The sequence below is a fragment of the Lissotriton helveticus genome, chromosome 2_1, assembly GCF_964261635.1.
Source record: "Lissotriton helveticus chromosome 2_1, aLisHel1.1, whole genome shotgun sequence".
Classification (NCBI taxonomy): Eukaryota; Metazoa; Chordata; class Amphibia; order Caudata; family Salamandridae; genus Lissotriton; species Lissotriton helveticus.
Window position 1 is genome coordinate 1026007428 of NC_136059.1, and position 27799 is coordinate 1026035226.

Here is a 27799-nt window from a genome sequence, read left to right on the forward strand (position 1 = left end):
GCGCGTTGGATGCGGCCGACACAGAAGCTAGGGCTATTAACACTAGCGTTATGCTCCGGAGACATGCCTGGCTGCGCATCTCTGGATTTAAGGCAGAAATCCAGACTAACCTGCTCAATCAGCCTGTCAACCCTGACTTCCTTTTCGGTCCAGAAGTAGACACCACACTTGAGAAGATAAAGAAGGACACTGACACTGCCAAATCCATGGGGGCTCTGCAGTCTCAGCAGTTCAGGGGCGGTTCCTTTCGTCGCTCCGGTAACAGGGGAGCCTCAAGGGGGCAGGCGTCACAACAGGCCCAATACAACAAAGAGGGCTCACAATCCACCTATGCCAAGAACAATAGAGGTGGATACCGTGGAAACAGCGCAAAGGGCAGAGGTCGTGGAAACAATAATGCCAGATCCTCTGCCACTACCAAGCTGTGACGTCTTGTCACTGCCCCCCGACCATACCACCCCGGTCGGGGGAAGGCTCCAGCAGTTCCTGCCAGTCTGGGAAGGCATAACTACAGACAGGTGGGTGAGACAAATTATACAACACGGCTATTGTCTGGAGCTCACTTCCACTCCACCCGACATACCCCAAGACACCGTCCTATGTCCGCAGAGCACATGCACTTATTGCAGCAGGAGGTCGTCTCCATGCTACAAAAAGGGGCCATAGAACTCGTGCCTGTGGAACAGCAGGGAACAGGGGTGTACTCTCTGTACTTTCTCATACCAAAAAAAGACGGATCCCTCAGGCCCATCTTGGACCTCAGGCCCCTAAACCAATATATACTCTCAGAACATTTTCACATGCTCACATTACAGCAAGTTCTCCCGTTGCTCAGGCAAGGAGATTTCCTGGCAACCTTAGATCTAAAGGATGCATACTTCCACATTCCTATTCACAAAAGGCACAGGAAGTATCTAAGGTTCACCATCCACAACCAGCATTACCAGTTCAAGGTCTTGCCTTTCGGGGTCACTACTGCCCCCAGAGTGTTCACGAAGTGTTTGGCGACAGTGGCCGCGCATCTTCGGAGGCAAAACGTACACGTCTATCCGTACCTCGACGACTGGCTCGTCCAGGCGCAGTCGGCCCAGCAGTGTGCCGACCACATTTCCTGTACAATACACCTTCTACACAGTCTAGGGTTTTCTCTCAATTACCTAAAGTCTCATCTGCAGCCTGCACACGTACGTACGTACTAGGCGCAGAGATCAACACGCTGACTGCCACAGCGCACCCCAGCTTAGCGAGAGTCGCCAGTATGCAAACTCTGATTCAAAGATTCAGGCCGCAACATTCCCTCCCAGCACAGGTGTTTATGCAGCTCATCGGCATGATGGCCTCATGCATCTTTATAGTCCCTCACGCGAGGCTGCACATGCGTCTGCTTCAGGAATGCTTGGCACGCCAGTGGAACCAGGCTCAAGGACATCTCAAAGACCTAGTGTTGGTGACCGGTTGTGCATTCAGCTCTCTGTATTGGTGGAACCCACACAACCTTTGCAAGGGACGACAGTTCCAGGAGCCTGTGCCACAGCTGGTGCTGACAGCGGACGCATCTCTCCAGGGTTGGGGAGCGCATGTCCTCCATTACACTGTGCATGGCCTATGGACACCGCAGCAGCAGCGGTTGCACATCAACCTACTGGAACTGATGGCAATCTTTCTAGCGATGAAGGCATTCAGGTTGCATCTCTGCAACAAAGTCGTGCTGATCCGGACGGACAACATGACTGCAATGTATTACATTCAGAAACAGGGAGGGACACACTCTCCACAACTGTCACACCTAGCACAGGGCATGTGGAAGTGGGCCATTCAAAGGAACATCTTCCTCATGGCGGAACACCTCCCGGGCAGAGACAACCAGATGGCGGACCTGCTCAGCAGACACAGTCATCAAATGCACGAGTGGGAATTACACCCATCAGTGCTCCAACCATACTTCCAGCGGTGGGGTCATCCACAAATAGACCTCTTCGCCACACATGAAAACGCAAAATGCCACGCCTTCGCCGCCAGGTTCCCACACCCGCAGTCTCAGGGCAATGCGATATGGATGGACTGGTCGAACAGATTTGCGTACGCTTTTCCTCCAGCTCCACTCATACCGCTGGTGGCACGCAAACTGAGGCAACACTCCATGACACTGCTCCTGGTTGCTCCAAAGTGGGCGAGGCAGGCGTGGTACACCACGTTCCTAGAGCTTTCCGTGGTGCCCCACGAACGCCTCAGACTCACGCCCAGTCTCCTCACTCAGAGCCGTGGCGACATTCAGCACCCAGATCCGCAACAATTGAGCCTTGCAATATGGCTCCTGAAGTCATAGAGTTCGGTTACCTAAACCTGCCCCCTGCCTGCATGGACATCATAAAGGAGGCTAGGCGTCCTACCACACGTGCCTGCTACGCAGCCAAATGGAAGCGTTTTGTTATCTATTGTTCCAATAATAACATTTCTCCGCTGGATGCTTCCACCCAAAACATCATAGCTTACTTGCTGCACCTGTACAAAAGTAATTTGGCGTACAGTTCCATCAGGATACATTTAGCGGCCATGGCGGCCTACCTTCAAAATAGACAGCGCCTGTCCCTTTTCAGGGTGCCAGCCATTAAAGCCTTTATGGAAGGCCTCAAAAGGGTCATCCCTCCAAGACACCCGCCTTCGCCTGTGTGGAACCTCAACATAGTCCTCACCAGGCTCATGGGCCCACCATTTGAGCCTCTTCACTCTTGTGAGATACAGTTTCTCACATGGAAAGTGGCTTTTTTGGTGGCTATTACGTCGCTCAGACGGGTCAGCGAGCTGCAAGCGCTCACTTTTCAGGAGCCCTTCATACAGATACATGCCAATAGGGTTGTGCTGCGCACCAACCCCAAATTCATGCCCAAGATAGTATCACAGTTCCACATCAACCAAACTATTGAACTTCCTGTTTTCTTCCCAAATACTGACTCCGTGGCAGACAGAGCGCTTCACACACTAGATGTCAAGAGGGCTCTCTTGTATTACATTGACAGAACCAAAGACTTCAGGAAGACTAAACAGCTGTTAGTTGCCTTCTCTCCACAGCACAAGGGCAACCCAATTTCAAAATCAGGCATAGCCAGATGGATTGTTAAATGCATCCAAATCTGTTATCAAAAGGCTAAACGCACGCTAACAGTTCCCCCCAAAGCGCATTCCACACGCAAATTGGAGGCATCCATGGCTTTCCTAGGTAACATCCCTCTAGAGGACATATGTAGAGCAGCCACATGGACCACCATACACACATTCACCAAACACTACTGCGTGGATGTACACTCAAAACAGCAAGCTGCTGTAGGTCAGGCTGTTCTCAAAACACTTTTTCAGACTGCTGCAGCTGGCACGGGCAACCGCCGCTAGGGAGGGTACTGCTATGTATTCTATGCATAGATATGAATTCAGCAGCCCACATGCCTCGAATGGAATATGCTACTTACCAGTATGCATCTGTTCTTGGCATGTAGGGCTGCTGACATTCATATCGCCCGCCCTCCTCCCCGGTGCCTGTCGCAGCTGTAGCATTCACACTTCACGTACTTACTCTCATGCATGGTCATCCCTTACTGTATCACACTCCATCTCTGCCACAATGGCGAAAAACAATCTGAGCATGGAGTGGATGCCCATGCGCACTGTAGTCCAAGGGAGGAGCCACCTATCTCGTGATACTTCGAAGACTCTTCCAGGATAACAATGTGCAATCATCCGGACCCAACACTAGGCGGCGATCTATGCATAGATATGAATGTCAGCAAACCTACATGCCAAGAACAGATGCATACTGGTAAGTAGCATATTCCATCTGTAAGAAACAGTAGTTAGTCTTAGATTCCTTACCGCCCGTCCCATCCTCCCCGTTCTGCGAACCGATATCTAGGGTTAAGGTCATCCCCTTTCAGGGCCCTGGTTTCAATGGCACCAGTGTTGGTTTTTTAACATGGCTCTGCGTTTCTGGCGCGGAAAAGCTGTGTATAAGAACTGCCGTCTAAGTACTCCGGCCAACGACGCCGACGACGGACGCAGAGCCGCAGACGACGCCTACCGACGCGCAAGGGTACTGCTACGCAAAGGTTTCCGGATCCAGTCTGACGCCTGGGGATATTCTAAGGTAAGGAATATAATACTAACTACTGTTTCTTACAGATATACCGAAGGTAAGTAACTTGTTCGTCGTCACCATAATATCACTCAGCGCCACCACAGCATCAATCTGTGCCACCATTCAACAACAACTGGTTCAAATATGTTCTCTCAATGTTTCAAGCTTTATTACAAATGTCACAAAAAGATGTTAATATTTCACTTCTGTTCTTGGATTTTCGTCACAATAAAATACACTGAACATAATCTTCACAAAAGTGATTTACAAAAGTTTAAGCTATTGCCATTATAAATTACAATACATTTTATTTAAGTATTAATTATTTAAAAAAATGAAAAGCCATTGTTATTTGTATCATCAATATATCTAAGTCACGTAAATACAAAACATGTTGCATTACAAATGCTATCGGTGTCACATTTGCAAAAGTTAACAGTATTGGCATTGTAAATTACAACGGTATTAATTTCGCTATACATAAATAAAAAATGTGTAATTTACAATACCAATAGCTCAAATTTTCCTAATGTGAGACCTATTGCATTGCAAAATGCTTGTTTTCTTATCTTATTGCATCATGTAGAATGACATGGCAGTGCCCATTAGCAGCAGAATCTTCAATTCTAGTCATATCTGAAAACATTGCTCCTCCCTGAATAGTCAATCATGAACCTGACTTATTGTGGTGTTGTAATCTCAAAGTTAGTGAAGAGGCCTTTTGATAATGGAGGGATTTACACAAACAAAGAGCATGACTTAAATTTAGAAAATTTTGTACCCCAAAGGGATATTTAGATCTCAGTTGAAAGTCAACTTATTCAATTAAAAAAAGCAATTTAAAAAGAAGGCGAACTTGCTAGTTTGATGTTGGCAGTATATTGATTATTTAACTAGCTTGAACGTTTTAGGTAGATCGCCCAATGATACATTTATGTGATCATTTGCTTCAATTAAGGCTTTTGCTTTGTTCTCGCAGTGATCCCATCATATTTCTAAGCCTCCAATATTTTAGAGCAACTCACACCTCACCCATACAAGAGTACTGACAATTAGTATGAGTATTTTTTGCAAAATGGTATTCAAACCCATAAGCTTAAGACTGTGGAAACTCCACCTTACAAGTGAGCATAAATTTACTTTAGGCTCAATTTTATGGCTACTTCCATGTGCTCTCACTGTGTAACTTAAATGTACAAAAGTTTTGTGAATCAAAACTACTTCTTTGCTGTTATTCACTTTTTGATGTTGGTGCCCCATGCTATATATCATGTCGATTATAGACTTGTGTTCCTGTTTCGAGGATAAATAGTCTTATAAAATGTAAAGCAGATTTATTATTATTGTGATGTGGAATCCATAAATGTGTGATACACCTCATCCTTGTCTAGTATATGTTCTGTATAATATATATAATAATATTTACAAAATCTAAACTGGCTCTGTGTGGAAATCGATTGTGGAGCCAGGACTTGTGGCACTGAGTTTTATGAAGGTCAACACTTTGTGTTTCTTGACCTTGAGTTTTATAAAGGGTGAGATTTTGACTTTTCTTAGCTCACTCATTACATACCTGTAATCGTAATGCACTGTTAAAGTGGTGTAATAAGAGATTGAATTGGTCATAATGCATTTTGAACCTGTGACTCGTTACTTAGCAGCCAGGTATACAAACCTATTTTACAATTACAAACACTCTGATTTGTAGTTTGCTATCTCAAAATAGTTTGTTTTTTTACTATGTATTTATCACAATTTAGGAGTCTGATTCACTATTTGAAAGGGGCATGTTATAGACATCCCTTCCGAACACCGAATCGGTATGAGATGTGTCAGTGTTTTACAACCGAAATACGGTTGCAAAACATTGAAAAATGACTGTCTCTCAAGTTGACGTGGTAAGCCATTCCCAAAAGGGATAGGGTTCCCATGGGATCCCTTCTCCTGTGTGAATGTTCAAAAAAAGTTTGTTGGGGACTAGGCAGTAGTCCAGAGGACCACTGACAATTCTTAAACTTTTTTAAAAAAAAGAAAGTATTTTCTTTAAAACACAGCCATGTTTACCTTTAGGAACCAAAGTTCATTTAAAAAAAAGAGTTTACTTTATTTAAAAGTGATCAGAAACATGGTGGTCTGCTAATGCTAGTAGGCCATGATCACTGTGATGGCCCCCATTCTGAATGAGTTTCAATTTGTGACCTACCTTATTGCTATTCATAAGGTAGGTCGGAATACTACCCACTAGGAATCAGACATTTATGAACTGACCTATTAATTATATAGATTGTTCATAAAACTAATAACTAGTTACAGAAATACTGGTCTAAATTGCAACAAGTTTTTTGTGACCAGGATTTTGTACATATGTCCCCGTAGTTCTGCATGCGAAATGTGAGAACCCAACCAGTCATCCTAACAACCAAGTCAAATTGTTTTTGCTTTTATCTATTCTTAGCATATTTGATGTTTCTCATTTCTTATGCCCTTTTGGTTTCAGAAACAAATGCCAGGAAAGCAGTGGATCGGGGTTATGTTCAGCTTCTCATATCGACTTATGTTGATTGGCACCGCCATGACACTCGCCACAGGCACATGTTAATTCGGAAAGGATTCCTGCAGTGTATCAAAAGTGTGACCAACATAAAGTTGGGAAGGAAGGCATTTGTTGATGCAAACGGGATGAAAATCCTATATAACACTTCACAAGTGAGTATGCTTTTTATTTGCTTTAAAATACAATCTGTAACCTAATATATTCCAGAAAACAATAAAATAGGAAGGGTCCAGTACACAAAGCTATTTGGGCGCCTAAGAGACACCTGGATGTGCAAATTCTCCAGTATTGTATCTTTTATAGATTCACATGCTTGAATCTTCCACGTCGTCATGGTGGGAGTCCCACGGTAACAGTAAAATAGCAGTATTAAAATTTAACATTCAAATACCCATAAGAATTCACTAGCTTTAGCAACCTATTGCCATTGTTATGAAACATAAAAACTCTAGGCAGTCAAAGCTTAGACCATAGCATCTCCTTCCCCTGCAGGGCCACCATACCTCCGATTTCTTACAGCACTTTGTGTGTTAGGGAGTCTCCCTGAGCTCTGCTCAGTCATAGTGTTTCTACTGTTGCCCTTTTGAACACCAGCTAGCGGTTCATCTCTACTCTTCATATTTCTTCTGAGGTACTAGTCAGGAATGTGAGTACCTATTTTTTCTTCATAATGTCAGAGTCTAAAAAAGGGTTGTTTAGGCTCTAAGCTTGTGGTAAGTCCAGACTTTATTCTGAGGACCCACATGAAGAGTGTCTCTACTGTCTATATACAGAGCACAAGCACAGAGAATGCAGGTACTGTCATACTTTTTCTTCAAAAACTATCAAGGACCGTGAGGGTGGGCTGCTTCTGTGGCTGCAAAGGAAAAAAGCAGCAAAAGACTCTGACTCTGAGGCTGAGGAGAAGCCCCATATCTTTTCCTAGGAAGAGAAAAGAAGGATCTTCTTCATTGCTGAATCCTAAAAGTCCAGATCTCAAAGTAAGGAGAGAGTTGAGGAGAAAAGAGTGAAGAAAGACCATCCCGGTCCATCTTCATCGTCTCGCCAGAGGTCGGGTTCTGCCCTTCCGTCGACGCCTCTCACTCCTTCCAGAGATTCTTCAGCTGACAAAAACCGCTTGTCGACGGGCCTGTAGATGAAGAAATCACTATCTACAACCTCTCGCTCCGCCGACGTTTTTTTCAGCCACACCTACTACGCCGACGGTCAAGACGCCGACGGCGGCCGCGTCGACGACAGCAGTGGTAGTAGAACTGTCGTCAGCTGCGATTAGACCATCTCCGTTGGCAAGGGCCTTACCGCCGCAGTCTGCGATCCCATCGACGACCCCGTCGGCGACTCCGTCAACGAGGGGAGTAATTTGTCTGCTTGAAAAACCGACGCCTTCCCCTATGCAGGATTATTCAAAAGTTTCTCCTCTACTTTCTACTCGCCTTCTAGATTTTCAAGAGTCTGAGGATGATGGGCCTTTCAGTCCTGCTTACAGTCCTTTGCAACTCTGAGTTAAGTGCCAGGACTCAGAGGAAGAAGAGATAATGGAAGATCCATCCACTTTTTTGGAGGGGGGGCTCTTCTTTTTCAGATAGGGGACGTCCTACTTCTCAATGCTTGGACTCTTTACTAGAACACTATCCTTATGAAGAGCACGAAGAGCAAACTCATGAACCCTCAATAAATATCCCGGTGTCATTGGTGTCTGATCTTCGGCTAATGCTGAATGACTATTATATAAGATTTCCTGAAGCAAACTCTGCTCCACCTCCACCTCCCTTTCAGGAGGCTACCACTCCTGTATTGCAGGTAGTACCTCTGTTGCAGAAGAACAATACCATTGTGCCTCCTGTGCAGGTTTCTGCACAAAGTCAGACTGATGACGACCAGCAGTTAGAAGAAGGGGAATTGCAGTTGGACCAGGATGTCCATGACGAGGGGGATGACTATGTGGCTCAGGCTCCACCTTCTCCTACCCTGCCTCCAGCTGACTCTCTGCCTGCAGATATCAGTGGGTTTCACAATCTGCTAGAACATGCTTCCAGGCTCTTTGACCTTCCCATGCCTGTCAAGCCGACGGAGTGCTTTTTATATGATTTTACGCCTACTACGCAACGCTCCTCTCAATACATTCCGATTGTAGACTTCTTATGGCAAGAAGGCTTGAAACTGATGAAGCCGCCAGCTTCTATTCCTGCTGTGGTACCGAAGTGAGACAAGAAGTACAAGGCGCCCAAGGGCTCTCCCGCTTGCCTAATTGGACACCCCTGACCCGATTCAGTCATTATGCAGGCAGCTCAAAGGAGGTCGAATAACCCTTCCTCTCCGTGTACGGCTCTCCCTGACAAGGAAGGGTCCAATTGGACAACATCGGCAAAAGGTTCTATGCTTTGGCAGCCACTGCCATTATTAGAGTCTCCAATGCCTTGGCTATTCTTGGAAGGTATGACTGCCAGATGTGGTCCGACATCTCAGCTTTGCTGGAATTCCTTCCTGGGGATAAAAAGAAAGAGGCACCGGAGATGCTGTCGGAAGGAGAGAAAGCCTCTTCCCAAATGATCGATGTTGCTGAGGACGTTTCGTTGAGTGCCTTCGGACAGATAGCTGGAGGAGTGGTATTGAGACGGCAAGGGTGGCTAAAGGCTATGGTGGTTCGACCGGAGGTTCAGGCAAACATTTTGGATATGCCATTTGACAGCTAATTTCTCTTTAGGAAACAGGTAGATGAAGCGCTGCAATCAATAAAAGCGGATAGGGAGATAGCTAATTCTCTAGCTAACTTGCAACAAAAAAAGTTTACTTCCTTCCGGGGCAGAGGCAGAAGTCAGTATCTCTCACGCCCCCAGCTTCAACAGCGTTTCCAGCCGAATCATCAACAGGGTTTTCGTGCCCAGTACTCTTCGCAGCCCTTTTGGCACATCTCAACACCTGCCTATTCTAGACCATCAGCACGTCATCGTGCACCATCAGGAGGTAGGGCTCAAAACTCTAGCAAGAGGCAGTGAGGATCCACAGGCCCCTGCTACCTTATTCCCACTTCAATTCGGCCTTGTTTGCTCCAAATTCCTCAATTAACGGAAACTTATATCTTTCGACAAATGGGTGTTAGACGTATTGCGCCACTGTCACACCCTGAAATTTGTTCAACAGCCTCAGACTGTGCCTCCGCGAAGAACTCCCCATTGTCTTCTCCAAATTCTCAAGAAGGAGATCCAGTTGCTCTTAACCACACAATCTGGGGTTCTATTCTCACTTCTTCTTGATAAAGAAAAAGACAGGAAACTGGAGGCAGATAATGGATTTAGGGTCATTGGACAAGTTCATCAAATCCCAACCCTTCAGAATGTTGTCGTTCCAGGAAATTCTGTTTCTAACGGATACAGGGGACTATATACCTTTGCTGGATCTTCTGGACAAATATTTTCACGTTCCCATTCACCCAAAACATTGTTGGTTTCTGAGATTCGAGATGGCAGGGTGCCTTTACCAATTCAGAGTACCACCATTGGGGCTGAAGTCACCTTCAAGAGTCTTCACCAAGTGCTTGGCTCCAGTGGCGGCCTTTCTACGGCGAGCCGGTCACAAGGTATTCCCTTATCTAGACGACTGGTTGGTCAAGGCCCCATCGCTTCAAGCCGCCAGAAGATCGATCGATGCCTGTGTTCGACTCTTTCGCTCCCTGGGGCTCAGAATCAATTGGTAGAAAAATTGTCAGCTTGGCTCCTCATCACACAGAGTTTGGACAATTAGCGCATTCTGAGGAATGTCAGACAATACTACTTATGTTCTCAAATATTTTTATGTTAGATGCTCTTTTTGATTAATATAAATGGTTTTTGGGTTGCCGCCTCTGACCCTCTGGTACTGCTTACTATTCTGATTCAAGCATGTGAATCTATAAAAGATATAATACTGGAGAAGAAACAAGTTACTTACCTGTACAATGTGGTTCTCCAGTATTGATGTCTTTTATAGATTCACCTGCGACCCTCCCTCCTCCCCTTTTCAGGTTCACCTTTCATTACCATGTGGCACCGAAGTAAGGTGGCCCTGCAGGGTAAGGAGATTCTATGGTCTACGCTCTGAATAGCTAGAGTTTCGATGTTTTATAACTATGGTAATAGGTTGCTAAAGCTAGTAAATTCTTATGGACATTTGAATGTTAAGTTTTAATACTGCTATTTTACTGTTACCGTGGGACTCCCACCATAATGACGGGGAAGATTCAAGCATGTGAATCTATAAAATATATCAATACTGGAGAACCACAGTGTACAGGTGAGTAACTTGTTTTTTACATCTTCTATGAGAACAGGTTAACAATAGTGATTCACAAAACGTGAATGTGCAGTTGTAAATAGATTTTCTCACATTGAAAACAAACTTTGTCTAAGCCATTAGGGGCCATATGTATGAAAAACGCGTTTTGCGATTCTCAAATTGCGATTTTTAGGGAAACGCAATTAGAGAATCGCAAAATGCAATGTATGTAGGATTTGCTAAGTATTTTGCGAATCCTTCATATTCCTTATTTGCGAATCGCAAATTGAGATACGCAAATAAGGAATACCTTCCCATTCACCCATAGAGGCTAGAGGCCCATAGGAATGAATGGTAAGACATTCTCAATTTGCCATTCCCAATTAGAGAATCGCAAATTGAGAATGCAATTTCAAGGTTGCAAGGTTGTCAATAGGACACCCTGTTGCACCCCTGAAATATGTATGTGTTCACATGTGTCGCACATACATGCCCTAAGGGCATGTATGTGCGCCACATGGCACTTTGAAAAATGCAAAAAAGTGAATTTTTCAAAGATATCGCAAATTACCACCAAGCTGAAGTTGGTGGTAATTTGCGATTCCTTAAGCCAAAATCGCACAACTTGGTCTTCCTAAAATGTATTCGCAAATTAGGGAATTGCAAATTTTGTAATTGCTTATTTTGCGAGTGGGTTTTTGTATGCTAGATTACACACTGCCTAAATTATGATCGCAAAAGCTGAAATTCTGCTAATTTCAGCGTTTGTGATCGCAATTTGGCGTCATACATATGGCCCTGGGTCTTCTTTTTTTGCCAATTGACTTTGCCATTGCTTTTGCTGATGCTGCCCAGATGTTTTCCCCACACTTTTCTTTATAAAAAGAAAAACAAATCCCTGGTATCTAGTGAGCTTCCTAACAGGGGGCCTATTTGGGACAATCCGCCCCCCAATCTGTCTCTGAGGGGAGCAGAAAAACTGTATTTTCCCCCTTTCGGTTGGCACCATTGCATATGCAAGGATGGGCCATCCCGCCCTTTTTTTCATTTGCTTTGCTGCTGGCTTGTTCGTTTTTCGCCACCAGAAACACAACAGGGAAAAATAATGAAATGAAATGAAATGAAAAGAGTCTTGTATTGCGCGACTAAGCCCGAAGGCGTCAAATAGAGTCAAATGGATATTTTAACGACCAGCCACAGTTCCAATCCCCACTTTACACAATCACAATAACCAACTGAACTGGGGGTCTACTAGATATAAAGCCACCAAGTGCCTTAAGCTGCTACAAACAGAATTAGAAAAGCAAAGAAAAAAGGGATGTCATAGCATCAATTATCAGTGTGATCAGTCTTATCATCTAGTTATCCACCCGTATGGATGATATTTCTCTTGATCATAGAGACAAACTTCCAGAGAGGGATTTGCTCAATGGAATCAGAATAGGAACAGCAAAGAGGAGACAGACTATACATTATTTGGGTCCATGACCACTTGGGAATTTGAGAGCAGTGCAACAAGCCAATAGTGAGTGATATTAAAATAGAGTCATGAGGAGAAAATACAGAATTTATTGAAGATGTCACCTCACCCTCTAAGCTAAAAACAGAACAGTGCAAAGAGCAGTACTAACAAATAACTGCTAAATTATCACGCCAACATGTTTCAGCAAATAGGGTAAGAGTGCTCTAGGCTTTCGTCATGACCTCTGTTCTTAAAATTTGCTACTGCATAAATCTTTCTAGAGACCAAGTGAAAAAGAAAACAAGTGAAAAAGTTATAATAACACAGAAAGGTTGGAATCAATACAACCTACTTCCCCAGATCCTTCGCTTCAAGGGATGCAGATGGCATCTATAAAACATTTCAAACACATTCCTAGTTAGTTCAATTTTACATACAAACTCTGTAATGTAGCCAGCAGTGTACTGCAAAACCGCCATTAACGTAGCGTGCATCATTGCAGTAAATTGTGCAAACATTCATTTCTCACCCGTCTTGACCGGGGACTGGACCTCACCTCACCTGGACCTAGCTCAGGATAATGAGGCCCCGCTCTAGAAGAGGAAACAAAGGGGGGAAAGAAAGAAATGGGAGGTTTTCAAATCACCATTAGTTTGTACCCCCTCATCCTTATTCCCACACCCATATTGTAATTCTCTCCTGACTGAAAATACTGTGATAATCGGAATTTAAAATAATCCCCAAAGTCCTCCTCACAGCATCTTTGCTCACTGTGCTGTATAACACGTTATTTATTGGAAACACATAGGTATCCATCACCCATGGGACTATCTGCTGATGCCCTATCAATCTCATGAGTTTACTTTCTATATTTTTGGGGATTTCTTTTTAACAGAAGTCAAGAGTGGTCAACATATTTAGAACAGCAACCTTACTCCTGTATCAAAGCCCGCTCAGACATAGTAGCCTTGTCGTTTACAAAAGGTCATTCTGCTTCTCTATATGACCTAAGTACACCCCACGCCTATCTGTTATGCATAAAGCAACATGAAAGAAACAAAAAAAAACACAGTAAAGCGAGGAAATAGTCACTCGTGCTTACAAGCTCCCACACTCCAGGTAAATCCTTTAAATGTAAGTAACCACTGGGGAGCCTACCTGTCCGTCGTGGCCTCTGGCGTCTACTCAGTCAAGGGGGAGGTAATGACTGGACAGGGCGGCGTGTTTTTATCTTTTTGATACTTGCTAGCAACAGATGGTCCATGTTAGCACTGTCCCAATATGATTGGGTCCGAAAACAAAAAGGAAGAGAAAAACGCCCAAATGTTGTTTTTATTAAGGCGTCCCCACTCCTCCGCAATTGATAGAGCAATAACTTTATTCAAACCTCTCTATTTTCCCAACCGCTCGTGCGATCTAAAAACGAACAGTATTTACATAGAAGGCAGAGCTCGCTCCGTCTACCTCCATTCCGTCTCATATTTGTAAGTGCATCAACAAGAGGGGGTCTATTTTATTTATTGTAGACGCTAACAAACGAAACACTTACTTCTATCGCCATAGTTGTTTCATGGCTTGCTTCTGCAATTCTCATTCCTCACGCGCTTGACTGCAACAACTACAAAATGAGGTCACCAGCGTGACGCCAGTAGTTCAGACAGTCTCGGTGTCAGCATTGTGTATGGCCTGTGTATTACGCTCCTCATCTGATTTGTCATTCTTCCTCCTTATGTTTCCTCTCTGTGCTATATACACTCGTGTATATTTTGCTAGTAAGAGAAAGAAGAATTTACTATTAAGGGAAAAACCTGCCATATCAGTTGTTTTTTCTCGCGCGCTTGACTGCAAGAACTACAAAACGACGTCACCATGGTGACGCCAATAGTTCAGACAGTAGCGGTGTCAGCATGGCGTATGGCCTGTGTATTACGCTCCTCATCTGATTTGTCATTCTTCCTCCTTATGTTTCCTCTCTATGCTATATATACTCGTGTATATTTTGCTACTAAGTTTCTAAAGGAATGATCTGTTCCATAACGTTTATATGTATGATTTATCAAGGCCGCAATTATCCAAGGTGGTATTTATCAAGGACAACACAATATTTTTTAATATTATTAGTCGTGACATAGTGCATCATGGGTGACAAAATCATTCAGTTCAATCACTATTTGCCCTAATTTTCAAAAGACTATTACTAGTTGCGTTTCGAATAAGTTTCGGGTCATAGGATATTTAGTACTGCAAAGAGTAGAAAAAGTGTCCCCTTAACAGGTACATCCGTACAAACATGACACCACTAGGGGGTGTACATTTTTCGGCTATGTTTTCAATCTGTCTTCCCCAGCGTCATCATGTCCCTTGATAACCTGTAGTGGGGCATGAACTACACATTTTACTCCACTGTGACCCACCGGTTACGCCAAATCTGTCCAGAGTCTGACACCAAACAGAAATACTGGGCATTACAGGCTTGTCCAAGGTATGTCATCATTGAAACCTCGCACGTCGCTATGTAGTCTAAACACCCATTTTTGTTCCCTACTGAACAAGTATTTAGAAATATCGCTGATATGTGAAGGTATAAATGGTTTTTCAAGTATTGTCCATTGGAAATCATCTGCTTCATGGTTTTTTCAACAAAATTTCTCATGAGCTTTGTTAGAGTTTTTTTGCACCTGAATAAGCTTTTATGTTCCAGCATGCGTGATTTGACCTTGCGGTTGTCCTCCCAACATACTGGACCTGACAAGGGCAGGTCAGTAAATAAATGAGATTCTCGCTGTTACAATTTGTGAAGGTGAATTGGACCCATGGTCGTTCAGTCCCTATATCAATGGATGTGGAATATTTAGTCTGCGGACAGACAGAACACCCCCCACAAGGATGGTGTCCCACAACCGCCGGTAGGTCCCACAGTATCCCCAATGGTCTCTTAGGTGTTGATCTGGGGCGTGTATGCACCAAACGATCCCATATGTTTCCTAATCTTTTAAAAGCAAACAATGGTGGAGCAATTTTCTCATTGCAACAATTCAAGATCCGCCAATGTCTCCGAATAACCATCGGGATACTATTGGCCTTTGTGCCGAAGTGCTCACAAATGTCAAGCGATCAAGGGCTGGTTTAGTAACCGGAGGTTCCAAAAGGGCAGCGCGATGGTGGTTCCTAGCTCGTTTTAGTGAGCGTTTTACCAGTTTTCGTGGATAGTGTCGAGACAGCAATTGCTCTGTCAAGCCATCAGCATGGAATTTAAACGAGCTGTCTGTAGAGCAATTTTTTCGCAGTCGAAGGAATTGCCCATAGGGCAGATTATCCCTTAACGCTTTAGGATGTTGACTCTCATATTTCAGTAAAGTGTATCGGCTTCCGATATAGTTCCGTCTCTAGACCAGCTGGTGTCGAAAAAATAGATAAATCTAAGAAGGCCAATCTCTCCTTGTCGATCTCCACCGTGAATTTCAAAAATTGACTCCTGGTGTTTAACCACTGGTGTAAACGAAGTATAGAGTCGTGATCTCCTCGCCACACCACCAACACGTCATCTATATAACGCTTCCACAATCGGATTGACGTAAAAAATGGGTTGGCAGGGGTCAGTACATGTTCTTGCTCGAAAGAGTGCACATACAGGTTCACCAGGCTCAGCGCAAAAACACTGGCCATGCTGGTCCCAGAGATTTGTAAATAGATAGTGTCTTCACATCTAAAAAAGTTATCTTTCATGGCCAGACAAGCTAGTGCCATGATAAAGTGAACCGGGGTTATCGATTCAAGATCAACTCCTTCCAGGATGGATAATACTGTTTCCAATGTGTCATCCTGTGGAATAGAAGTATATAGTGATTCGACATCGAAGGAGACTAAAAAGTCTCTCTCCGTGTTATATTCAATGTCCGGAATCACAGCTAACACATCTTAAGTATCTTGCAGATACGTCGGCATCTTCTGTACGATAGGTCTTAAAAAATAGTCAACAAAGGTTCTAAAGTAGAACCTTGGACAGAAATAATAGGCCTCCCCGGTGGTGGTCTTTGGGTTTTGTGCACCTTCAGTAAGATGTAAAAATACGGCATTGTAGGATGTTTCTTCTGTAGGAACTGAGCTTCAAGGGCAGTTACCCATCCCTCATTAAAGGCCTCTTCTACCATACAACTAATGGTCTTGCTTAGTCGCTCAGTCGGATCTTCCGACAGTGGCTGATAAGCTCTTCTGTCTCCCAATTGGTGGAGGCATTCTGTTCTAATAATCAACTCTGTCTAGAAGCACAATCGAACCGCCCTTGTCGGCTGATTTGATCATAATTCCATGGTCCTGAGACAGGGTGCGTAGGGCTTGTTGTTCACATCCTGGAAGATTTTTATATGCGCTGTGATCACATAAATTGAGTACATCCTCTCTGACCGCCTTTTCAAAAGTCAGCACCTGTGCTGGTAAAGTGTGCGCAGGAGGGTTAAATGTAGACCTTTTCCTAAGGCCTGTATTCCTATCATTAAGGTTAGTCTCCAACTCTTGTTTGTCTTTGAAAGAATAGTGGAGTTTTAGCTTCCGAAAGAATTGGGCCAACTCACACTGAATTTGGAATGAATCACCCCGAAGGTAGTGACAAAACCAAGGCCCCTATTGAGGTCCAGTTCCTCGTCTTTGGTCAAGATCTTAGTACTTAGATTTTCTACACGGCTGGATCCGTGCTGGTCCCCGATTGTGGAGGATTCCTCCTGGCATGTGGACCTACAGACTCATCCCAATGGACCTGCGCCTGCTGGTTTCTTCTTCTGCCCCTCGATCTCTGAGTGCCAAACCCTAAAAAAGACTGGTTGTTATACTCAGGCTGATATCCTGGAAATGGCGCCATGGGGGGCTGAAATGGGTGCGGTGGATATCCCCGGGTGTGGGTGGCCACCATTGTTGAAATTGCGGATTAGGGTGACCTCTATAGCTGTTGAATCTGTTGGATCTACCCCTCCCTCTGAATTGTTGTTTAGATGTACCTGGTGCTTCAGAGTCGCTGGAACTATCGTCAGAACTTGAGCCTGAGTAGGTAGACCCATATCTCTTGCCATTGTTCTTAAATTCTGGCGGAGAATAGTTTTCACTTGTGAATGGATACACTCGCTCATGTTTAAACTTGGCTAGGTCTTTTTTGAACTTCTCAATTTTAGTTTGTAAGACGGAGTCCTTAAATTCTTTGTTATTCTATTGGACTCCTCCTGTTGTTTTCTAAAGAGTGTTGACGTTCTAGTGGTCTTAATTTGAGATTCCAACAATTGTATTTCTATTAGGATGGAATCAGCCACTCTCTTGGCCGTACTGATAATCAAAAGAGGCCGATCACGCGTACAGCGCCTGGCTATCAGGGACCAATCCTTTAGAAACACCTTGTCTTGTTAAAACAAACAAGCGGCATTGGTTACTTGCCCAAAGATATTCTGTCATAATGGCACTGTGTATAAAAGAGCGTGAATGCAACTTTTTTTAGAATAAGTATTTTCCCCCACTCATCTCCTCCACCCATGGGCGTTGCGTGGGGTCCATCTAATATACTCGGCATATTATCGAGAATGGATTGGTAAACTGTGTCATCATAAGCTAACCACTAATTTCAGCCATCTCTGTAAAGACGAGGAGCAAAGGAGTAAAAAGAAACTCTGAGCAAAACGCTCCCGATTATCCCTATAAAACCTAACCGGTTATCACGGTTAGAGAACAAGAACTACCTACACAGTGTGGTACACTATAAAATATGACCCGAAGCCATCAGCTTTGATACAGGAGTAAGGTTGTTGTTCTAAATATGTTGACCACTCTTGATTTCTGTTAAAAAAAAATACCCAAAAATGTAGAAAGTAAACTCATGAGATTGATAGGGCATCAGCAGATAGTCCCATGGGTGATGGATACCTATGTGTTTCCAATAAATAACGTGTTATACAGCACAGTGAGCAAAGATGCTGCGAGGAGGACTTTGGGCATTATTTTAAATTCCGATTATCACAGTATTTGCAGTGAGTAGAGAATTACGATATGGGTGTGGGAATAAGGATGAGGGGGTACAGACTAATGGTGATTTGAAAAACTCCCGTTTCTTTCTTTCCCCCCTTTGTTTCCTCTTCTTGAGCAGGCCTCGTTATCCTGAGCTAGGTCCAGGTGAGGTGAGGTCCAGTCCCCGGGCAAGACGGTGAGAAATTAATGTTTGAACAATTTACTGCGATGATGCACACTATGTTAATGGCGGTTTTGCAGTACACTGCTGGCTACATTACATAGTTTGTTTGTAAAAGTGAACTAACTAGAAATGTGTTTGAAATGTTTTATAGATGCCATCTGCATCTCTTGAAGTGGAGGATCTGAGGAAGTAGGTTGTATTGATTCCAACCTTTTTCTGTTATTATAACTTTTTCACTTGTTTTCTTTTTCACTTGGTCTCTAGAAAGATTTATGCAGTAGCAAATTTTAAGAACAGAGGTCCTGACGAAAGCCTAGGGCACTCTTACTCTATTGGCTGAAACATGTTGGCCGTGATAATTTAGCAGTTATTTGTTAGTACTGCTCTTTGCACTGTTCTGTTTTTAGCTTAGAGGGTGAGGTGACATCTTCAATAAATTCTGTATTTTCTCCTCATGACTCTATTTTAATATAACTCACTATTGGCTTGTTGCACTGCTCTCAAATTCCCAAGTGGTCATGGACCCAAATAATGTATAGTCTGTCTCCTCTTTGCTGTTCCTATTCTGATTCCATTGAGCAAATCCCTCTCTGGAAGTTTGTCTCTATGATCAAGAGAAATATCATCCATACGGGTGGATAACTAGATGATAAGACTGATCACACTGATAATTGATGGGAATCCAAGCTCCGCTCAATGATTTCCTTCTTCTATGACATCCCTTTTTTGTTTGCTTTTCTAATTCTGTTTGTAGCAGCTTAAGGCACTTGGTGGCTTTATATCTAGTAGACCCCCAGTTCAGTTGTTTGTTTTTCGCCCCAGGAGTGTAGAAAGACCAATGGAACTCATGGGAGGGGTGGAGGGGAAGTGTGAGCAGAGGCCCTTGAACCTGGTGTCGCTCCCTCCACCCCCAAAAGAAATGAATACCTGGTGTCTGTTGATGTAGAGCTCAACATGAGGATCCAGTAAGGAGACTACCTTTGGAAAGGGAAGATTCTCCCATCAAAATCGGTACTCACTGGGCTGAGCTATGCCCCCCAAGCACAGATGCCGGTTGAAAGTGAAATGAGCTGATTAGCTCATTGTACTTACACGTTTATACTAAAAAGGAGATGGTAAAGCATACAGTTGTATTGTTTTCTTGCATGTAATGTATAGAAAAACAAGGAACATGGTCAAGACTGATTTGCATTTTGCTGGGTCTCAACTGGGGTGGAGAGGTGAGCTAAAGAACGATAATGGGTTCAACCCAGATCTGTGACTTGTGAGTGTCTGAAACGTTTCAGCTCTCTGTCCATTATCTTTTTGTTTCCTTTTACAAAATGAAATGAACATAACACCTTTATTTTTAGTAGAGCCTCCCTCCCAAAAGAGAGAAGGGAGCTTTAGCCACCCTGTCAGACGCTCAGTCAATTAATTAAATTATGGCCCAAAATTTAACTCAAATCTGTAAAAATAAATAAATAAAATCAGGACAATGCCTAAATCATGTGGTGTCCTCTTCATTAAAATAAGGGACTGAGTGATTGGAATAGAATAGAATAGAAGTATAACCTCTGTCCTCTGTTTTATTTTGATTTATCTTATAAGCCCCCATTCCTGTGAAGCCTTGTATAATGTCATAAGCAGAATTGATCACTGAGTGGTCATGTAAAATAAATGTAGTAAGTAAGTATACAGTTTGATGACAGGAGTATCCTCCATTAGAGGTATTATATTTAGAGTTATTAGAGTTATTTCTTTAGCACAGGCCAGTAGGTGAGAAAGTGGGCACACATATCTAGTGCCGCATCTCATAGAAATTTTCAATACTTTATCAACCTTTACAATTACTTTGGCTGAAGATTAAATGGACATTGTGGCAAAGATAGAAAATCTCAGTTTTGGAGGTCAGAAGCCTTCTCCATATGTAACAAAATGAGTGCAGGGATATTTTCAGGCATCATAATAATCTATCACTGCTACTAAGACATGGTGATCAAACACTAAAGACCTGTATGGTACAAACCTATTTTGGTCTTTAGAATTAATCACTGGTTTGTTCTTGTGATGCAGTGAGTTTTTGGCAACAGAGTGATTTTTCATATGAAGATCTGCTTTACTATCCTCATTCTAAAGGGTTGGCTAAGCAATTGAAAGGATTGTTAACAGTTCGTGTATAGTTGGTAGGGTGTTGTGAGTGGATTGTAGGTTATGGAGATGGTGCTGGAAATGGTGACTGGATCTGTGTTAATGCCATCTAAACTAGTATGGATCCTTTCCTTTGAGTGACAAGGTTCCTGGTTTGAAAATGTCTGCTGCGTGGGTAGATTAGACGTTTAAGGTTGATTTTTAGCTGGTTCAAGTTGTGGAAAAGGTGAGCATGAAACAGAGCAAAAGAACAGCATATTACAATTATAATAAGGGTGTGGAGATAATATGTTATCAGTAGATATATGTTAAAAATGATCTATACCTTGGCAGCGACTAAGGGATTCACTGTGATTTTTTAGACAAAGGGCCTCATTACATGTCTGGTGGAGCAGTAGCCCGAGTGGAATACCGCTTTCCCCAAACATGAGAGGCCAATGTTACTGTACCTAGATTTTTTTAGGTGCAGGAAAACTGAGTCCGATGTTAATGCCTGGACAAAAACATGTTTGGGTCAGGATGCAAGCACATGCCACGCTCCGAATCTCCCTCTATGTCTTGGGGAGCAAAGAACACTCCCTTCTGCCCAGCCCTCAACCTCTCAGACCCCTTTACTCCCTCTCTGCCTTACAGATGTTCCTATTTTATGACTTTTTTGTAGATTTACTATGGTGTGCTGTAAATTATTTTCACATTGATAATATTTACATGGCACCTTTCTTCTAGGTAATATTACTGCTAATTCACAATTAATGTGTTGAAATTGATTGTATTTCTCCTAGTCTAAAAATGTTACGTTTTATTTTTGCTTTTCTTGTTTGAAGGAGTGCCTGGCAGTGAGAACCTTAGACCCCTTGGTGAACACATCCAGTCTTATCATGAGAAAATGTTTTCCAAAGAACCGTCTTCCTCTTCCAACAATTAAAAGTGCTTTCCATTTCCAGCTTCCCGTCATCCCTATCAGCGGACCTGTAGCACAGCTATATAGTTTACCTCCAGGAGGTAAGGTTCTGAAAGATTTTAACTGTAAACTTATTTCTTGCTTTATATCTTTCATTGTTTGTACGCTATTTGCAGAACTCTTTCCTTCCCCACCCAAGGCCTTTGTAAAGGTAAATGTACAATCAGGATCATAATCAAGAAACCATTTGTGGTCTGGGATAATATAATCACAACTGTCTTTTCCCACCAGGGCATTAAAAAGGGCTGTTTGATCAACACTACTGCCCACTTTGCTCATTCTGGCTGGTGTCCTGGTCTTTGAATGTGGCCCTGGCCTCACAGTGGTCATGAGTGAAGTCCTGAACCGCTCCTGTGACCTGGAGGGGCACATCAAACACGCACTCTTTTACTGAACATTGACTACTGTCCTAGGTTTACTATGGACAACAACTATAGCAGTATACTGTGTTTTGTAAATCCATAGTTGTGACCAGACCTTTTTTATCTGTGGCATTGGTGTAGTGACCTACTACCCAATTGTATAAAGCTCTGCTTCTATCAACTAACACAGACTTGGCACTAACAGCTTTAGTGTATGTTGTGCATCTATGTCTGTGTGGCTCGGTTGGTACATGCTTTGTCTGTAAGAGTGAGCCAGAGTAATGGAGGCTTGTGGGTTTCAATTTGTAAGCCCCAAGCATGTTCCTGTGACCAAGATGCAGGTGTGGTTGGTTTCCGAGACAGTGAAAGTGTGTTGCTGACATTCCTGAAGCTGCAGGAATGAGACTTAGACGTTGATGTGGTGACGGAGGAGTCAAGTGTCTTTGAAAAATTCAGTTAGGCTTTTTGCTGAGAGGAGTTGCTGATTAGCATTCCTGCAGCACTGCCATTTGGTAGATGGAGATGAAGAGTGGGAGTTCAGCCTCTGTTGTCAGGATAAACGGGACCCCTTTAGGTGAAGCCAGAATTTCATCTCTTCCCTGATCACTGCTCAGTCTGGGTGTTGATAGGCAAGTGCCAAAAGTTCACACCACTTTGTGTCTCTGTCGGTGCTCCAGGTTGGAGACAACCCTGCCATGAACAGCATCACAGTACACAATGGCTGTGTCTGGAGAACAGCCTGGAGAGAACATTTGAAAGAAGAACCACTCCATTCCAAACCATTTCTCGATGTACAAACAGAAAATCCTCATCCCTTGTCTACTTTGAACACGTAATGGTGGGAGCTACAGACCTATTTATTGTTCCAGTTCCAAGTTCTCTTTTACCAAGGAGGGGAGTGTTCCACAGAATACACAGTGGGCTACTCTGCAGTGAGAGCTGGTGTCTGCCGACAGTCTACTTCCCAGAGGTTAAGGTGACTGACAACCATGCAGGAGGTTTAAATGGCCTAAGAGCACCAGAAGGAGCTGACCCCCGGTGGCATATGGGTGTGCCAGAATAAAGTGAACTGCTATTAGCGATATACTTGCCCTAAGGAATGTGAGCTCAGTCTATCTGTGCTAAGTTCTTTTGAGCAGGAATAACAGGCAGCAGTCGCAGATGTATGCACAAATCACCCCTGAACCATACTGCTGCTGCCCCATAGACCCTTGCCACCACAAAGTGCTACACCTCACCTGAAATGCAGAAGTGGGTCCTCTGTCCACTGCAGTCCTTTGGTATTGACTAGAACAACTGTTTCTTTTGGGACGGAGAAGTCCTTGTTATGGTAATGGACTTGCATTCCTGCCCTGAGTTCCCCACCATACTGGTATCTGGATCTCTAATGCATACTTTTGTTGTCATTGGCAAACACAGGTCATGCCTGTGTGCCAAGACATAGGTCTGTCTCACGGATTGCGATCTTGTTAGACCGGGAGGGGCGGCCATAATACTACTGTCATAGTGGTCAAAAGCTACTACTTTTACGAGAATTTAAGCAGCTTAAGTGCAGTGGTGATCAGTAGGAGTGAACAGGTCCTTTTTTAACCTATGTCACTTGAGTGAGGCCTACAGGCTCACTCATTCAAAGTTCCTCTTCTGTGTGCTTATCTCACCCCTTGGCCTGCATCGGATTTTTGAGGATGGCTACGTAGCGCATGAGTGGTGTATCTACTCTGGGTATATGTGCATATTGAATGCATGGGGTGGATATATGTGTCCCTGTGAGTGGTGTAACATACATGAAGGATACAGTGCTGTCCAGTGCGTGCATGTCAAAAATATATGCTGGGTGTATATGTAATGTAATTAGTCTTTTATATCGCGCGGCTATCGCTTCAAGGAGCATCTAGGCGCCATTGAATGATCCAGAGATGGCTGCTGGTGATAACTCATCCAACTATCACACCAATGCTCTAGCGCTGTTGTCCTGTAGCTTAAAGATCCAGGTTTTCAGTCCCTTTCTAAATTTCTTTTCCCTTTCCAAGGCCGGCAGGTACGGGGGGAGAGTATTCCAAGCCTTTGCTCCAAGTACTGGCAGTGATTTACCCCCTCTCGTACTAAGCCTGAAGGTTGGAACTGACAGCAGGTTAGCATTAGAAGAGCGGAGGGTGCGTGTTGGGTGATATCTAGCAAACCTCCTGCATAGGTATTTTGGGCCTAAGGAGTGAACTGCTCTGAAAGTGATGATCAATATCTTGAATAGGACCCTCTTAATTATTGGTAACCAATGCAGTGTATTTAGTGCCGCGGTTGCTGATGATCTCTTTGGCCATTTCAGCACTAACCTGGCTGCTGCATGTTGCACCATCTTTAGTTTATGGGTAACCGCTTTGTTGGTACCTGCGTAAAGACTGTTACAATAATCTATCCTTGACGTTACCAATGCAACTCTTACCATTTTCCAGGCCTCCAACGGAAGTAGATCAAAAAACTTCCTGAGTCCTTTGATAATGCCAAAACATGCTCCCGCTACTTTCAAAGCCTGTTGCTTGAAAAACAGATTGGTGTCAAACATGATCCCCAAATTCCGCGCCGAATCAGTTGTATGCGGCGGGATTTCTGCCTTCTCTGGCCACCATATTTTGGGAACAAAGTTGTTGTGTGGGCCCATTGGCATAATCTCAGTCTTGCCCGTATTGCATTTCAGGTGGTTTGTCCTCATCCAATCGAATGTGGCCGTTGGGCAACGTTTAAGATTTTCTTCCCAGTTCTGGGTATCTTTGTCTAGGATCAGGATCAATTGGGTATCATCGGCATAGGCCACCACATAAATTCCAAATGATGATATCAGTTTGATCAAAGGAGCTGTATAAACATTAAACAATGTCGGGCTCAGACTCGACCCTTGTGGCACTCCCGTCGTTATTTGTTTCTGCTTTGAGCAGAATTCGCCCAGGGTAACCACTTGTCTCCTGCCACTCAGGAAGTTCTTAATCCAGTCCAAGACTGTACCTGTTATGCCCGATGTTATCAGCCGGTCAATCAGGATGGCATGCGAGACCGTGTCGAAGGCCGCCGACAGATCTAATAAAATCAGGACGGCCTTCTTACCCTGGTCCAGAGCCATGCGAATGGTATCAGTAGTGAATAGGAGAGCAGACTCGGTGGAATGCTGTGCCCTAAAGCCTGATTGATTGGGATGCCATGCTTCGCTATCCTCCAGAAACTTGGTAATCTGTTTGTTTACGCTAGACTCTGTGATCTTGCATAACACCTGGAGTAATGATATTGGCCGATGGTTCGATAACGTAGTAGGGTCAGGCAGTTGTTTTTTTTGCAATGGTTTGACTGCCGCTAGTTTCCATTCTGATGGAATGTTGGCTGTGGCCAGAGAGGTGTTTATGATTTCATTAATCACCGGGTTGGCTACCTCTATAATCATATGTAGAAGCGTAGGAGGTCATGGGTCGAAAGGTGAGCCTGATTTGGCTACTAATATTGCCCGATGTGTCTCTTCCAGACTAATTGGCCGAAAGGTCGCCAGCTGATCCCCCGCCCTACTTCCCACTCGATCTAATATTTTAGGCTTATTAAAGCAGTTTACAATCTTAAAGATGGCTTTTTGTTTATTACTAGCGTTTTCTATTTCTGCAGTGTAAAAATTCGTTTTTGCTTGTTTGATCAATGCATGCTATGCACTTCTAGCTGTTTTGTATTTCCTGCGCTCTTCATCGCAACAGTTTTTCCGCCACCTACGCTCTGCTCTCCGTACCTCCCCTTGTTTCATTTTTAGCATCTGGTCGAACCACGGTGCTGATTGTTTCTTTTTACCTGGCCTAATTCGGCTTCTCCCAGGGTCTGCTTTATCTTTAAGTTCACACATCCATTCCCTAAAGATGTCATTATCCCCGTCCACTCGTCCTGTCAACAACGGCTTACAGTCCCTAGCCATTGCGATCAGTTCCGGATGCCTCATTACGGCTTTCCATTCTCCCTGTCTGCCCTGGGTCCCTTTACCTGACTGATTATCCTTCCTGGTCCCCTCTAAAGGAAAAGTGAAAGGTATCAATGCATGGTCTGTCCATGTTTGGACCATGGGGTGTTTGGTTTAAAGTTCCTGTAAATTAGTCAAAATGCAGTCAATAGTATGTCCTGCCTCATGGGTGGGCTGTGTGGTGCAGATATTTAGCCCTAACACATCCATAGTCTCCCTAAAAGAGATTGCTGCCGCATCTGTGGGGGACTCAAGATGGATATTAATGTCTCCAAGTATAGTAAAATTGGAGAATCGGAGTGCCAAGGGACTCAATACATCCCCAATGCTCTCAATGAAACCTTTGCATGGGCCTGGAGGGCGATATATCAAGGCCCCCGCAAACGTGAAGGTTTCCTCGATCTTGATAAGAAAGCCCAACCCCTCTGCCTCCTTAAGATCCTGTAGTTCCACCACAGTGCAGTTGAGTGCCTCCCTGTATATGATGGCCACTCCCCCCCCCTTTTTTCCCCCCTGTCCGCCCTTTGAATATGGTATCCTGGAGGTAAGGCATGCACTATATCTGGGGTGGACCATGATTTGAGCCACGTTTCTGTGACAAAAAGGCAATCTACATTTTCTTCTGATATTACGTCATAAATATGTAGTGCATATATGTGCCTGTGAGTGGTACAGTACTTGAAGGATATAGTGCTGTGCAGTGTGTGTATGTGAAATGCATCTGCAGTATGTATGTGTCCCTATGAATGTTACAATACATGGCAGACTATGGTTTCCGTTTTGGGAGACACAGGGCTGCCTAGTGAAACATGGAGAGGGGGTAGACTAATTTCCCCAGACAGATTTGTGTTTTGCTGCATTCCAGTAAACTGGGTTGGACACACTGAAAAAGGGAGCGCCAAGTTTGCCCAGTAAACCTCAATGGGTGGGTGCTCTTTGTTTCAGGCAGGTCACAAGGAGGGGGCTTGGGTACATCCCAGGAAGGACTGGGGCTGATGAGAGAATCATAATGAGTAGGGCTGATGTTCTGGGCCAACCTTCTGATACACATACCACTTTGGCTAAAATTCATGTGTGAAGTCGAGTCACTCCCATGGCTTGTGTTTTAGAGCTATCCACTTTGGAGTCACTGCTGCTGTGACAGACTGCTTTTAAGAGGACAAGAGGGCAGAGGAGTGGGCACTTCAAAAGGAAGCTGACCCCAACATAAATTTAAAAGACTCAGACCCTAAATCAAAATTGGTAGCTGGAAATGGACTATAAGAAAGGGAGCATGAGACTCCAAAAGTTGTCAACTATCAAGCAGCCAGTCTGGCTCTGTGAGGAGTAGACGCTCTGTAATACTTATGCCTGTAACCAGGACTAGGGGGAGGGGGGGGGGGGGGGGGGGAGGCAAGGCCTGCTAGTCTTTCTGCTGGGTGAGGCGACTTCAATCAGGGAATCCAAGACCACATTCTCTGGATTCTGGAGCACCAGCGCCTGCCTGCTTGCAAAGACCAGTGTGTTATGTGAGGAAGAGGAGAGTGTTGAAGGGAGTGAAGTCCAGTGGGGAATCCTGTCTATTGAACTGACTGAGCGAGGTGTGAGGAAACTGCTGCTGCACCGATCTGTTCATTACCTTTGTGCAGGACAAAGTTGATGACTCCAAGAGGAGGGCCTCATGAAGTGAATCATGTATACTGCTGTGCCAATCAGGCAACATCCACTGTGCAGTGAGGCGTTGGCTACCCAGTATGCCAGGTTCGGCTGCCGCAAAGTGAGCTGCATTCATCTCTGTGCCATTCAGGCCCAAGAGCATGTACAGTGAG

At 44.0% G+C, this 27799-nt stretch overlaps 1 protein-coding gene across 2 annotated transcripts in view; it reads left to right on the forward strand.

The window, feature by feature from the left end:
- Nucleotides 1-27799, forward strand: part of AGTPBP1 (ATP/GTP binding carboxypeptidase 1) — a 1069504-nt gene that overhangs the window by 494834 nt on the left and 546871 nt on the right. For both annotated transcript variants that reach the window (XM_078675801.1, XM_078675802.1), the window contains exons 10-11: nucleotides 6624-6832; nucleotides 21514-21691. In XM_078675801.1, coding sequence (XP_078531927.1) covers nucleotides 6624-6832; nucleotides 21514-21691 — 387 coding nt within the window. The remainder of the gene's footprint in view (nucleotides 1-6623; nucleotides 6833-21513; nucleotides 21692-27799) is intronic.